General features: G+C 40.7%; 1 protein-coding gene across 1 annotated transcript in view; it reads left to right on the top strand.

Annotated features, from left to right (window-relative positions):
• Positions 1-379: 379 nt before the first annotated feature.
• Positions 380-16,056, top strand: part of GLYR1 (glyoxylate reductase 1 homolog (Arabidopsis)) — a gene marked incomplete at its 5' end in the record, with an annotated part of 24,298 nt that continues 8,621 nt past the window's right edge. Inside the window, 6 exon segments of the mRNA XM_010023469.1 lie at positions 380-416; positions 1,746-1,825; positions 11,127-11,265; positions 11,856-12,098; positions 15,045-15,131; positions 16,039-16,056. The exon segment at positions 16,039-16,056 is cut by the window's right edge and continues 12 nt beyond it. Of these exon segments, the coding sequence (XP_010021771.1) occupies positions 380-416; positions 1,746-1,825; positions 11,127-11,265; positions 11,856-12,098; positions 15,045-15,131; positions 16,039-16,056 (604 nt within the window).

The following is a 16,056-nucleotide window of genomic DNA, read 5'->3' as shown; positions in this document are numbered from 1 at the left end:
TGATTGCCTGCATCAATGTTTTTCAGTTCCTTGTGAGGGAATATCCAGTATTACAGGAGTAATAAGCACCGTAACACTGTGTTTTCCAGGCAGTAGCTATGCTGCTGCTGACCTATTCGTTTAAATTCTGATAGACTAATGAGTTCATGGTGAGAGGCTTAGTTTATGTGCAGGTACTGAACAGTGTAATGCTAGTGTGTCAGCTGGGTGTCCTGCCTGTCACGGTAGGTTTAGAATCTAAGTTGTAAGTCTGTTAATACAAAAAACATGCATAATCCAAAAACGTAGACATTGGATAGCTGGTTTCTTTGGTTGGTTGTTTTTCTGTTTTTTTTTTTTTCCTCTGATTCTAGTGCCTAATACTTTCTTTTTTCTCTAGGGGGAAGCTGGGCCGGTATCCTCCATGGCCAGGAAAGGTGAGGTTGGGTGGCTCTTTATTTTTTATTGTTTGGGGTTTTTTTGTGTGGTATTGTTTTGGTGGTGTGGCATTTTTTTTTTTTTTTCTTATTTTATTATCGTTGTATTTATTTTTGTGGGGTTTTTTGTTTGGTTGGTTTTGCTTTTTCCTTCTACACTGAGAGAGCTTTGCCTGAAAGCATTTCAGTTGAAGATTAATACCGGGTTTCGTTTGGGTTTTTGTTTTTTGTTGTTGTGCGTTGTTTTCTTTTGTTTGTTGTATTTTGGGTTTTTTTTTGTTTGTTTGGTTTGGTTTTTTTTTTAATTTTGGGTTGTGTTTTGGTTTGTGTTTTTTTGTTTATAATACATACCCCACAAATCTAAACTGTGAACCAGTTTAGGGCTTTATTTGATAGAGTTCAGCCTGTCACTAACAGCTGTTAGTTCAGATGGAATGAAAAGTAATGGAGAGCAGTTCGTCCAGCTCTGAAACTGACTGTGTTTCCCAGATTTAGTTATTTAATCCCTGTTGGTTTCTGCAAGATAAGTTTCTTTCCTCCCATAGTAATTTTGTTAGTTAAATGCACTGTGTTAAGTAATAGAAATAGTCGGTATTCTCAAGCTATTTTTTTAGAGCTACGTTTTTTTGAGTAATCATGGGGGTAGGGAGTAGTTGAAGTTTCCCTTCTGGTTTGGTTGTTGGTTGGTTTGTTTTTTTTATGATGAAAGGCCAGAAAGATTTTAAAAATTGTATGTGCCATTTTTATTATTTCTACACCTCTGAAAGAACTTTATATTAACTTTTGGTGTATGTATGAGGATTAAGCATGCTGAGAGAACAGCATGTGTCAGGGAAAAGTGTTGTTGATGTGGCTGACAACCATCAACGTTTGGTTACTGGATCAAGTGGACTCCAAGCTCCCCTACAGCTTTTCAGGTGTCACCTGTGTAACTGAATGACAGCTTTTTTTCTAGTATTTTAAACTTTGTTAGCAATTTCTTGTGGACGTGAAGACAAAGCTTTAGATGGAAATATTAAAAGTTACTATCAATGCCAATTAGAAAAAAGATTGATAACTTATCTACTGGAGATAAGAAGACAACCTCACTAAGAGTGTAGTGATGCATCCGTGGAGTTTGGGTACATTTTCACTGTGCTGCAGCGTATCCATATCTAAGGAAATACATGGCTTACATATTTACTTGAAAGACTTGTATAAATTCAAGTTCTTTTCCTAATCAGGTAGAAAAAGTAAACAAACTTACAGTAGCTCTAACACATGATGTAAAATTATAGAGTGTGAATTTTCATAACGTGCTTTTTAACTTTCACTTCTCATCACCTTCAGATTGTTAATCCGCCTAAAGATCTGAAGAAACCTCGTGGGAAAAAGTGCTTCTTTGTGAAGTTTTTTGGAACGGAAGATCAGTATGTACCTGCTTGTTTTCATCTGGGGAAAATACTGTGCCATGCAATAAGGATCTTTCACAGAAGAAATGTTTACTAACACAGTGCAGTGTAGCTTTGCAAAGAATTGTCTTTTATCTACGCTTTAAAAAAGAAATCAACTATCATTGCATTCTATCGCAGCTCATGTGGGGGTATGAAGACTGGAAAGACATCTCATAACTAAATCATGTTATGATTTTAGTTGCTGCTGTGAAGAAAAGCTCTTGGTAGCTTGCCATTTTTAGGGGAGTAGGTGTGACATGACAGGGTTAGATTTTAGCATGTAAGCGTGTATAAGAAAGGTACAGCTAATGAATGTGCATTTGTTTTTCTGCCAGAAGAATAAACCAGCACTATATTTGACGTTTGTAAAAGAATATACTGTCATACCTGGTGACTGAAAAAATTCTTGCTGTGCTTTGAGAAGACTTTACAGTACAGGAAAGTAAAAACTGTTGTAGACTACCTTTTTTCAAGGCAGAATTTATTGATTCCAAACACATCTACAGAATCATAGTTCTCTACACTTAGATAGTTACAAACTGGAAAACAAACAAAAAACCCAACAAAACTGCCCAACCCCACTGAAAACTTTGGGATTTCTTCAAACTGAAAACTATTTTGCCTTTTTTTTTCCTCTTTATTTTCTGTTGTTTTGCATTAAGTCATGCAATAAGGGAGAAAATTGCAATTACCTGTGGAAGACTAGAAAAGCATTAACTTTTTTAAAAAAGGTAACAACTGAAACCATTTAATGGATGTTTCTTAAGGAAATTATTGAGAATAGATTATTTTTGCTCACTATTTAAAAATAATTTTCCACTAAGAACTAAGGTCTAAACTTGATGGAGTAGAGTGAGTGCTGCATACTAGTATGAACTTTAGTTGGATCTCAAGTAGGTGAAGGTTGATTTGAGGGCAGAGTGGTTTTTGGTGGTAATGTTGTTGGACGTGGTTATTTGAGCTAATCAAGTTCTAAAGTTGAGGAGATTGACTGTTTTTATTCTGATTGTTCTTGATTCTTGTGTTTCTCATTATTGAATCAAATACAGAGATGTTTTGTGTTAGGACAAGTTTGGAAAAAATGGTCATGTGTCTGGGGTACTGTAGCTGAGATTAGCGTCAGGATTGCAAATAAAGAATTCAGAGCTGCAAAATAATCGGGATTTATTACACGATTCTAGAGCTCTGGCGAGGGAAAATCCAGTTGTCTGGCACAGTGAGGTAGTGTGGTTGTTGTCGTGTTTCCCCCTCCCATCTCCAGCTTGTGGAATTTAATAATTTCCTGTTAGATAATAATGATTTAGAAATTTGCTCACTTTGACTGGCATACCCTGGTGGAAAATTAAATACAAGTTAATACTGTCCCCTTTTTTCTGCTTTCAAAATAATAATAATATACAGAGAAACTTGCATGCCTGTTCTGTCCTGACTTGGAAGTTTAAAAGGGAGAGCTGGTTAGAACAGTGGTGTTCTAACTAGTGTGCTGCTTGAGAAAATCTTGATCTTTGAGCATCATCAACAAACCAAATCAGGAAAAATTTGATTATTTTACTTGGAATGTGAGCATGAAGAGAAAATCCCTTTCATTATTTTGTGGAGTAAACTAACGCGTTTTGCAGATACTTTTTTCTAAGTGCGTATAAACAGAAAGTGGAAAGACACAACTGATGAAATGTCACTACTCTACATACTGAAGAGCACGACAAATAGGGTTATGCAAAGTTGCATCACTGACTGTAGTCCATGTCATGTTGAGTGTACTTACTCATACTGATATTCTAGTGCACATTGCTTCTGTATTCTAGCACTTCAGCTCTTTCTGCCACTTTCAGGTTTGTAAGGTGACGTTCCTATATCACTGATCCATATTTATACTTCTATTTTTGCTTTACTTTGTCAAGGTTCAGTAGGTAAGGATATGGATATAAGCTATTTGCCTGTTGTCCAGCGTGTATAAGGTGAAGGTGATGCTAGTTGCTGTGTAGAATTCCTCTCACAAACTTCTGAGGGTGGTTGCCAGCCAGTTTGTTGATGGGTAGGCAATCTCAGACTTGATAGTCTTCCTTTCTTCTGAAGTTTCCAGGTGACTGAGGTGGTCAGTAATGCCACAGTTTCAGGCTAAGTAAAAACTGTTCGCTCCTGACTTAGGTGGCTCCAGTTTACCACACAAACATTAAGGAGAAAGCTGTTCAGAAGTGAGAACTGGTATGCATGCATCTGAGCGGAGTAGAGAGTTAAATAAAAACATAGTGATGAGTATGGAAGTGGCTTTGGTGTAGTTATAGACAGGTTTTGATTATTTGTAGCTTAGGATACAGTGCAGAAGAAAATGTGATTTTGTTTATCTGTGAATTGAATACAAATACTTACTGGTCCAGTGCAATGCTGCAGTGACTAAGGATATATGTTAACTGGGAGGCTCTAAGTAGTTTTGGCTAAAGACAATAAAGTGGGAGCATGAGTGCATTCAGACTGTACTCTAAGACCTGGCTTTCTGATAAAGTTTTTAGTGAGCTTTGTGTTCCTTATATTAATTGTACAGGTGGAGTTAGTTGCTTCTGATGTAATACACATATTCATGCAATGCCTCTTACTTACTTGTTCTCCACATTGATAAGGAGATTTTTCTAGTCTGCCTAGGAGTTATTTTTCTGACTGCCTCTTGTCAGAGCAAGTCACATTAAAAGGATTCTTCATCTAAAACCAAGAAGACGTGATGTTTCCTGCCCACAGACCTGGCAAGGATGTAATAACATCAAAATACGGGAGTATAAACAAAACAATTTTAATTTAGTCTTTCTAAGTAGAAGTGGAACTTTGAACTCTTACCTGTGTTTCTAACTGTGCTTTTAAGATAGTTTTTAAGGTACCCTTTCATTTCCCAAGCTACAGTCCTGTTCTAGAAAGTCTTTGTAGGTCATTCCAGTAGTCAAGTACTGCAATATAAGAACTTATACTTTTCTATATATGTGCCTTTTTGCTTTTAGTAGTTAGAACTAATTGACTGGCAGGCCTGCAGCTTGCAGGCCTGTCTTAGTGTGCTTCATCCAGTTCAAAATATGCTTACATTTCATAGCCTGCTTGGGAATTCATTATATGACACTGTTAAAAATAATTAAAAAAATTTTGAAGGTATCATCCTACTGTGTTTTGTAGGAATACTAGCAAGAGTCCTACAGTTATCAGAGATGTGTGCACAAACATTTAGCTTATATCTCACCCTCTTCCCCCTTTAGATAGTCTGTAATAACCAAATGGTCTTGCAAGTCATGTATATCAAATCTTAATAGGAAGCTGGAGCAGTCCATTCTTACTTATAGCACTTTTATGAAGCATCAGAACAAAACTAAATAGTCTTACTAAATGTGACAGGGTCAAGGGGCTTTTCCTGACTTGATGTATTAATTTAAACATTGAAAACTTGCAATCCAAGATAAATAAAATAATCTGCAGCGTATTGCAGCCCTGAGGAGAAGGACTTGGGGGTGTTGGTTGACAAAAAGCTCCCCATGACCTGGCTTCAATGTGTGCTTGAGCCCAGAAACACCCTTGTGTGCTGGGCTGCATCCCCAGAGCATGAGCAGCAGGTTGAGGAAGGGGATTCTCCCCCTCTACATCCAGTTCTGGGGCAACAACACAAGAGGGACGTGGAGCTGTTGGAGCCAGTCCAGAGGAGGCCACAGAGACGCTGCGAGGGCTGGAGCAGCTCTGCTCTGGCGACAGGCTGGGAGAGCTGGGCGAGGTTTTTTGCTCCTTAAGGGGAGACCTTAGAGCAGCTCCCAGTGCCTAAAGGAGCTACAAGAAACCTGGAGAGGGACTTTGGACAATGGCCTGTAGGGACAGGACAAGAGGGAACAGCTTTAACCTGCCAGAGGGGAGACTGAGATGAGCTCTCAGGCAGAAGTTCTTCCCTGTGAGGGTGCTGAGGCACTGGCACAGGTTGCCCAGAGAAGCTGTGGCTGCCCCATCCCTGGCAGTGTTCAAGGCCAGGCTGGATGCGGCTTGGAGCAACCTGCTCTAATGGAAGGTGTCCCTGCCCATGGCAGGGGGTTGGAACTGGATGAGGTTTAAGGTCCCTTCCAACCCAAACCAGTCTGGGATTCTATGATAACTCAGCAATGAATTAATGCCCTAGAAAAGCATTAGTGTCGTTGCATTACTGAAGATGTCAAATCAGTATGAGAAATTTCTAGATGTAGTCTTTCTGAAATGTTCATTCAGGTCCTGACATCAGAAAACAAAGTTTGCCAGGTATTAGATGTGGCACTTCTTGGCAGTCTGAGGGTACAAGCCAAGCTGACATGAGGGGGTTAGTTTATAGCGCTGGTGTTTCTCAGCTAGGCAAATTATTCCGTGCAGAGCTGTGTATAGCCATAGTGCTGTATAGCACAGCCAGCTGGCATGTTGTTAGGCATCTCTGCAGGCAGAGTGCTGTAGCTGAAAATTAGTATAGTAGAAACTTTTCCAGCTCTTACTGGTATCTTTGGATGTGTAAGTACTCTGCAGCAAGTTTTTTTTATAGCACAAATTTGAAAAATCTAGTACTTAAAATTTCTTTCAGTGTTGCCCTGCTGCTTCCTTTTCTCTTGCTCAGTATGCCTTCCCTTTAGCTACATGGACATTCATTCTAATTTAGTGTGGTCATTTTGGGGTTTGGTTTTTTATTTTCATGAAGTTTACATATCAAATTCCATACTTCAGCCATTTGAGTTGTTTTACTGATGGAAATTGAGGCATTTCCTTTTAACAGCAGGAAACTCATTTTGATTTCTCTGTTGTGTCCTCACACACACTGGGCTTGTAAATAAGCAAAGAGTTTTCCTTTGACTTTTGAAGTTGGTTATGTTAGCATTTAGTGTGGACATCTATACTGATGCAGTGTAGAACGTGATGATTTTTTTTACCAGACTGTAGTAAGTACTGGACATTCTCAGATACAGTGCCACTGTTTTCCATCCCTTAACGTAAGTCTTGCAAAAACTTTGTATTTATGTATAGTCCTTGACTTCGATTTCTCCAATTTATCATCAGGAAGTAATACCTTTAGACTGGACTCTTCATTAGGGACTCTAGTGGTAGGACAAGGGGTAATGGGTTTAAACTTAAACAGGGGAAGTTTAGGTTAGATATAAGGAAGAAGTTCTTCACAGTGAGGGTGGTGAGGCACTGGAATGGGTTGCCCAAGGAAGTTGTGAATGCTCCAACCCTGGAGGCGTTTAGGGCCAGGCTGGACAGAGCCTTGGGTGACATGATTTAGTGTGTGGTGTCCCTGCTCATGGCAGGGGGGTTGGAACTAGATGATCTTAAGGTCCTTTCCAACCCTAACTATTCTATGATTCTATGAATAGAGTGGATTGAATGTTGCGTGGTTAAGGTCTGTGCTAAGCTCGTATCACGGATTTGAGTCTGGCAGCTCTGGTTGCATCTTTCCAGTGCCACCGTTTTCCATGCAGCTCCAGGTCGCATTCATAGCATGTGTTATCACCTTTGCTTTAAAAGCATTGAAATTTTTTGTTACTGTTCATAAATATAACATGGATTTTACACGAGTAGTGGTTTTATAAGAATGATATTTTGGAGAGGGTGAGGAAGGGTATGGAGAGACTAACAGAGAAACCCATTACTAACATACCTTTTTTGCATCTTTTCACTTTTTGTTTAGCCCCTTCTTTACAGATGTCAGGTGACTCTGTGTAGCAGTATGAATACAATTTCATCTTAAATATGACATCTTGAGTAATGTAATGCCTTTCTAGGGCATTAATTCATTGCTGAGTTATCATAGAATCACAGCCTGGTTTGGGTTGGAAGGGACCTTGAAGCTCATCCAGCTTGGCCCGTACACTCAGACTGCCAAGAAGTACCACATCTAATACCTGGCAAACTTTGTTTTCTGATGTCAGGACCTGAATGAACATTTCAGAAAGACTACATCTAGAAATTTCTCATACTGATTTGCCACGGGCAGGGTCATCTTCCACTAGACCAGCTTGCTCCAACTCCTGTCCAGCCTGGCCTTGAACACTACCAGGGATGGGGCAGCCACAGCTTCTCTGGGCAACCTGTGCCAGCGCCTCAGCACCCTCACAGGGAAGAGCTTCTGCCTAAGAGCTCATCTCACTCTCCCCTCTGGCAGGTTAAAGCTGTTCCCTCTTGTCCTGTCCCTACAGGCCCTTGTCTTATGCCCCTCTCCAGGTTTCTTGTAGCCCCTTTAGGCACTGGGAGCTGCTCTGAGGTCTCCCCTTAAGGAGCCTTCTTCAGGCTGAACCAAGCCTGGCTGCAGGTCAGAGCTGCTCCAGCCCTCGCAGCATCTCCGTGGCCTCCTCTGGACTGGCTCCAGCAGCTCCACGTCCCTCTTGTGTTGTTGCCGCAGAACTGGATCAGGACTGCGGGGGCGGTCTCCCCAGAGCGCAGCAGAGGGGGAGAATCCCCTCCTCCAACCTGCTGCTCACGCTCTGGGATGTGCACTTGAGCCCAGAACCTCCCCGTGTGCTGTGCTGCATCCCCAGAGCGTGAGCAGCAGGTCAAGGGGAGCTTCCCGTCACCCAGCACTCCCAAATCCTCCTCAGGGCTGCTCCATCTTGTCTCTGCCCAACCTGTGTTTGTGCCTGGGATTGCCCTGAGCCTGGTGCAGGACCTTGCACTTGGCCTTGTTGAACTTCATGAGGTTGGCATTGGCCCACCTCTCCAGCTTGTCCAGGTCCCTCTGGATGGCATCCCTTCCCTTCAGCGTGTCGATTGCACCACACAGCTCCGTGTCATCAGCAGACTTGCTGAGGCTGCTTGATCCCACTGTCCATGTCGCTGACAAAGATGTTAACAGCACGAGTTCTAATATTGACCTCTGAGGAACATCACTCATCGCTGCCCTCTACTTGGACATGGAGCTATTGACTGCAACTCTTTGAGTGCGACCATCCAAATAGTAGTTTCTTTTATGTGTTGTATCCTAGAGGCATCTTACCTAAATATTTGCTTTAATTGGCATTGAGGTTATTGCTTAACAGAGAGAGATATTGTGTCTGAATGTGAATGAATGTTTGTGGTGGAAAGTTCTTTTGTTTTAAAGTGTTCAGAGCAGAGATATGTTTGTATCTTATAGAAGGTTGTCCGTGTGACACACAAACCGAAGTGGAAAGGAAAAGACTTTATTACTATTTATTAAAATTGTATTTTATTTTTAACACTGAGGCAGCATTTAAGACTCTTTTTTCACTGATTAGTTTGCCTCTGAGATCACTAGTTCTTTGTCCTGGGGGATCTTAAGTGCCAGAATGCATCTTTGAAGCTAAGAGCCAGAAAGCTTTGTGCCTTAGATGTTCTCCATACCAAAGGAAAAGTAAGCTAATTGGACATGTGTGGTGAGGAGGGATAGTATGTGCAGAAACCTAAGAGAATGCCTTGATAGAAAAAAGTAATTTTTATTTAGAAATTCAAATTTGGTAACAAGGTTTATCATGCCTTATTATAATGTACTCCAAATTTTTGTTTCCTTTATATACATAACGGAAGGGTTTCATGAGCTGATGTTGTCTGTCTAGTACCTAGGGATGCTTTGTCACTGACTGCCACACAGAAGAGCTTTACAGTAGAAGAGAATTTTAAGATACAGTTCACTGATGTCTGGGCAGCTAGATGGGGTTCTTTGAACAGCTGCCAGATGGCAGACTCTAGTCTGAATGTAATAATTTGACTTTTTATATTATATTAAGTCAGTATTATGAAGAAGATGTAAACTAAGCAAAAGGATACAGCTTTGCATGCAAAACAGTACTGGGTTCTGCTTCAAGACAATGGTGGCATCCTGGTGTAGGCTGCAGTGGCAGTGTGGGAAGGATGCCAGCGTGTTTTGCAGTCAGTTTGAGCAGGAGGCCTCATCTCTCGAAATGTGACCCAAAAAGCTTCAGTCTACTTCAAGCAGATCGATTCATAACTACAGTGGCTAATGCCAGTGAAGAGAAGGATTTCCATGACGTTTTAAAGAGTTTACTGGGTTTTATTCATGAAGAGAGGACAAGCAAGATCCAGGAAGGCATAACGACAGAGTAATAATTGCTATTCGGCAGAGTAATAATTACTATTATTTTCACCTTTATGTTCAGCTTACATGATGCTTACAGTGTCTGAAAAGGCGGCTATTAAACCACTTCACTTGCTTGCAGGAGCTAAATTGCACTGGAAAATATTTAAAACCTATAACCATGGCTAGTCAATGTTTATAACAGAGATGTTTTGGGACCAGAGAAAATCAGTTTGATTGGGTTTTACTGTGTGCTAAGAAGCACCGTTACCCATCCTAGCTCAGGAAAAGCTTTTCTAAAACTTAGGCAGGTCTGTTTTCAGTTGGATGGAAGTAGCTTTGTAGCAGTGTGGCTGATAAGCCTAGGCTTGAGTCTGGGGAGAGAGGAAGGTAGTCTGATCTCTGAGAGCCATAAGGAATTTTGAAAGCAAATGCATTCCCCTAAGCTGCAGTGAAAGAGTGATAGAAGAACTTGTCAACCTCAAGGAAAACAGAGTCGTCACCCTATACTTGACCATTTAAACATTTGGTAAATGTCAAGAAGTCCTATTTAGCAGCAGTGGGAAGTTACTTGAGTTTTCTCATAGGACTGCAGTCAGGTTAATACTGTGCTAACTGTACCAGTTCATCTTAAAATATCAGCTCTTTTCCCTCACAAATGACAGCATTGGTTTCATGAGGAATATCAAGGTACATCAGAAATTTCTTCAGCAATAAGCTATGGTGTTTGTGCTCATTTTACTTGTGGTTGGGTCTATTGAGATATGTAATTTTGCCTTTTTTCTCATGTGTGCAAAGTATGTTTGAACAGGGATGAATGGCTCAGAATTGTTTTGTGGCCCCTGCTTTCAAAAACTTGTCAAGCAGATTTCATATTATTGACTACCTTTTGTGGAAGCATGTGATTGTGGGTATTCTTCCTGGTGATACAAGAGCAGTCACTAGACTGCCTCTGTTCTAAAGAAGTACCTATGATCACATCCAAAAGCTGTCTTGCTGATAGTGTATGAATAGCACTTAGAGTGGAGCACTGCTAGCATAAGAGGATATAAAACTTGAGGGAGAAATGAAGTGTCAGAAGAAAGTTCTTGGTGAATGCAGACATCACAGCCTTTCAGGCTGTAGAAAGCAAGTGAATTTGGGCTGCTATCATCAGTAGCTCTGGAGAAAAAAGGTGTATCTGTGTGTTTTTGGAAGTGGGATGGTTGAGAAAGTTGCTGTTTGGAGAATATGACTAACTTACTTTCTTGTTTCTAGTGCTTGGATCAAAGTGGAACAGCTGAAGCCTTATCACCCTCACAAAGAGGAAATGATAAAGATTAACAAGGGTAAGCGCTTCCAGCAAGCTGTGGATGCTGTAGAGGAGTTTCTTAGAAAAACCAAAGGCAAGGACCAGGTGAGTGGTTTCTTTTTTTACTCTGTGCATCAAAACAAATCTTGGCATGAATGATGATCAGGTCCATTTTTATGTGAAAGGAGTTTGTCGCCTCTGGCAAGTTGAGGGTGGGTTCGTTTTCACACCTTTGGGTTTTTGGTTTTTTTTTCCTTCTATCATCTTTTCTTTCCCGTTCAGTCTTGTTTGGTGGGAAAAAAGTGGTGTTAAACTGATGGAGAAACTGAAGAGGCTAATTGTTCTGCTTATGATGATTTGATAAATCAGTCTTAGGTCTTGGGCTAGAAGTTGATATCTGCTAATCTTGTCTTCAGTATACTGGAAGTGCATCTATGTGCAAACGCTACCAGCAGCTCTTCAAGTAGCCTGTTCTGTTACTCCTTACTTAAACTGATGTGTTTTTGCAGGAGAACTAACCAGGAACTTCATTCACCAACTTCAAAGGGCTAACAAATATCTGCTTTTCAAGTTACTGTGCTGTTGTTTAGCTTGTTAGTAAGCAGCACAGGGTCCTTCACATCCTTGGTTTTGCATGAAAATTATTCCAGCTCTTCTTTTCTTTCCTTACCATCTTCTGTTCTGTAATCTCTCAGGCATCTTCCCATAACTCCAGTGAAGACAAGAATCGGCATAATTCGAGTGAAGAAAGAGGCAAGCAATCTGCTGGTGAAGAGAAACGCAAAGCCAGTTTGCCTGAAGGGAAGTTGAAGAAGGGCACAGGGGAAGGAAAAAAGAGGGTCTCTTCTGTCTCATCAGAGAGAGGATCAAAATCACCTTTGAAAAGAGCCCAGGATCAGAGCCCCCGAAAGCGGGGGCGTCCACCCAAGGATGAGAAGGTTTGTGTTGTGCATGTCCGCCAGTGCCCTGTGGACTTTACAGATGGACTCAAGGGTTGACTGGCACCTTGACTAACAGGCCAGCAGGAAGAGTCAGTTCAGTCTCAGGTTTTTTAAGTTGTTCTGTGTTACTACGTCTAGGCCATTTGGCTGCCTGATACCTTTAGCAAGCATGTTGTTCATTCTTCCTGTAATTTTCACCAGTTAGTTATTTTGAGTGGCTCTTTTCATACCTTTGAGAAGGCTTCGAGAGTTGTATCATGAGATTCCACCTTTCATCTTGCCCAGCCTTCAAGTTCAGTTTGTTTTGGAAGGTTTAGAGAAGATGTGGGTCTTCCTATGATTCCAGACTTTTCCTATCTCATCTACTTGGTGTGATTAAATGATTAGTAGTCTCACCATTTCACCCTCAGTACTTAGAGAGGGTGGTGTATTCTTAAGGGCTAGGTAGGACTTAAAGAAGAAACTCTTCTAGCCTGGGGAATCCACCAGAAGAATTAATAGCATTCATTTCAGCTTCTATGCTATAGGATATATTTCCGTCCTCCATCATAAAGATTCAACCTCGGAGCATTATTATTTTATGCCCATTATTTCCCTGTTATTTCTGATGTTGTGGCAGTAACAGTAGCTGTCAATACTTTGTCTACCCTCATCTAAAGTTCTGGCCTCTTTATTTATTGTGGAACTCACTGTTGTGGTCCAGATCTTCCTTTTCCAAATGGATAATTATTTCTTCACTGGAAGATTACGATGTACATGTCTTGAGACTACACCTGAAGACCATTGGGAGACTTCAGCTGATAAACCCTACGGCAATCTGCTTGCTCACCTGTGCTCTAAAGGGATCATGTTATGCCATGCTTCACAATCTTTGCTTTCAGTGTACTTCTGGATGCAAGTCAAGATGGTAGTCTGATACCCAAAATGGTGAAGATTTGCCTTCACTGGTTGAACAGCAGACTCTTTCTTGATGTAGCAAAATGAAGCTGATCATCTCAGTAGCTATGAAGGAAAGGCTGGCTCTTTTTTAGAGCCACCTTCCATTTAATCAGGCTGTACAACAAAGCCCATCAGTTTCTCTTTTTGGGGAGAGGGAGCTGGAGAAGGGGAGGAATGGATGTGTATTTGAATATTTACTAATAATTACAGAACTTGTGACTTGACTGATGCAGGAAAATACTTTTCATGCAGCATAATTTCACCTTTCAGAGTGTCTTGCTCATGCCTGTTGTATCTTCACATATTTCTGTTACAAGGCCACTAGGCCTTTTTTTCTGCTTGCCATAAGCTTTTGTGTCTTTGAGCTAGATTCATTCCAAAATTAATCAAAACTAATAGCTTGGAGAATTCTGATCATGCTGACATTGCATGCTTAGGTTTTACAGTATTAGCTACCTCAAAGCATCAGAATGCTTTGAGTGAGTTGGGGTAATAGAAATTATTTTACTGGTAAATTGCAAGTGGAGTGGTTTTAAACAATGTATCACAAAGAGGTGGCCAGCTGTGTGATAAATGTCTAGCCATAAACCATGAAAATAAGCAGGCTAATGTAGGAAAGTAGCTTCCTGAAAGTAATGTACTGACAATTAAAGAAACTGATGTGAAAATGTAACAGTAATACAATTTTCCAGCCTTTGAAATAATTTTAGAATCTTCCTGTTGTCTTGCCTGGTTCTCATAATTTCCCTGCTCTGGGGTAGAAAACACTAATGTCACTGTCCTGCATTACTGCAGTGTTGGGATTTGGGGGGGTTTTGCACCATCACAGTCCAAATTGTGGCTTTCCAAATAATAAGAATGCACAAAATTCAAGAATCCAGTTGTTGCTGAGGTGTGTTCTATCCAGAAATGCTCTTTCAAATACGCTTGTTTTTAAGCTTATATGCGTATTTTCGGAGGCCCAACATGACTTCATAGGTATCAGAGCAGGTTTCATCCATGCTTTACCAGTTGAAACAGCAGCATGGTCTCTAAGGAGAGAATTTTAGTGTGCAAAGCTCTCCCTAGACACTTTAAGGTTGGAGACCGATGTGTAAATTGTCCCTGCTAATAGATGAAACAGTTGGCATCCATCTAGGGTAGTCCTAGCAGTCTAGGACTCCAGCAGTCCTGTTCTTAACGTTTTTTGCAAACAACACTCTGCTCTTGTGGTTCTGCATGGACACTAAGGTACATTGTGCATTTTCAGGAAGTAATTTTGGAGGGAAGATAATATTATTCCATTTCTGAACCCTCATTTCAGGAAGATAACACATACTGTGCAGAAGTCCTTTACATTCTCTTCATATAACATAAAACCCTGTATGTCTATAGCATATATCTATGACCTATAGCGTAAAGACCTGTTTTAACCTTTATGTCTTTGGGAAATTAGAAAGATAAATTTTAATCTGCTCAACAGTTTAAAAAAAGAATTATTGTGAAATTACAAGTCGTGGCCTGTTGAGGGAATGGGGCAGGCCACATACCAGTTCTGTCTCATGGATTGTGCAAACTTGAGCAGATGTGACTGTCGGCCACATGCTTAGGTTCTCCTTTTAACAGGTAGGCTACTTGTTTTTAAGATGGGAAGGTTGGAAGAGTTAGACCTCTGTGCAGAGGTCTGCATCCACTAGAGGAAGATGCTGGATCAGGTCTGATCGTTTATTTCTCTGCTCATTGCATGATTATACAATTGTGATGATTCCTCTTACATGTGAAGATTGGATTCTCCAGAAACAATAACTATGATTGATTTGCTTTGTTGGCAGTTCATGTTTTCTTCACCTCACCTGTGTTTGATAATACAGGGTGTGTTTAACTATGAACACATCATGGAAAGGCATGTGAAATGGAAGGCATTTGTAGTGCTTCCCAAAACTTTGTGCTCATATGATCAACTTGCTGTGGCCAGCCACTGAGCCAGGTTGTAAGCTCTTTCTGATCCTCCTTCTATCTCCTCAGGATCTCACAATTCCAGAGTCAAGTACAGTGAAGAGAGTGATGACTGGAACAGTGGCTGGATTTAAATGGCCACCAAGCGTCAGTGAGGTGAGAAACTTTACAATATATGTGATTTAGGAACTGAGTTTGTTGAAGCAAATCTAGAACCTCTTGTCTGGGCTGTAAAATAGCGAGATCTTATTTTCCTCTTGTAGCAACAGTGATGCTCTTGTTCTGTCATTCTGAAGTGTAACAAAGCTAGACGATACCCTGGGCAATTAAGACTGAAATCTCATTTCTCAGCATACTACTTTGTGGAACCATTTGCAGATTCACACTTAATGTGCTGCATTCAATTTTGCAGTTCTTGTTTCAAAAGTATTTCAGGGACTGGCTTCACAGAACTGGAGGAGGTGACGTCGATAGGCTCTCCCTGTCTGGATACTATCATACAGAGCCATTTCATTTGATTTCTCTCATAAGCAGCTTTTGGAAATCTGTCATTTTTTGTGCATAAATAAGTGTTTCGTAAAGCAGAGTAAGAGCAGTGTGACTGAAGGGTAGCGCTTGTTATGCTCACTGGGGAGGTGAGATACTTGGGTTTACAGCCCTTGTTCCTGTTAATATGGATTGCCTAGCATGTGACAATGCTAGGTGTAATCCACAGCCAATTCCCAGCATGCTGTTTTAAGGAGTTCCCTGGAAGCTGTGAAAAAAATGTTTTCATTCCCTTGGGAAGAGGAGGAAGTGGGATATGAAATCTCTTCCTCCCGTGTTAATCTTGCTCCTTATCTTCTTTGGTTTTCCAAACTGGAGGAATTTGATTTGAATGGCTTTGGTTTTGAGAATGAAACACAATGTAAACTGCTTAGTTGAAACAGGCTGCTTGATATGTTTAGTATTTTCTACCTTAATCTGTCATTCTCATGGAGCTTGGGAGAACAAGGGAATTGTGCTGTGGTTGCTCAGTGACTCTCTGGGAATGTTTCTTAGCCTGTGCTTTTTCTCTCTGTAGCCTGTGAAGGACAGTGAT

The sequence above is a fragment of the Nestor notabilis genome, unplaced genomic scaffold (assembly GCF_000696875.1).
Source record: "Nestor notabilis isolate BGI_N333 unplaced genomic scaffold, ASM69687v1 scaffold2181, whole genome shotgun sequence".
Taxonomy (NCBI): domain Eukaryota; kingdom Metazoa; phylum Chordata; class Aves; order Psittaciformes; family Psittacidae; genus Nestor; species Nestor notabilis.
The sequence above is the reverse complement of the archived record's forward strand: the minus strand, read 5'-3'. Positions and strand labels throughout refer to the sequence as shown.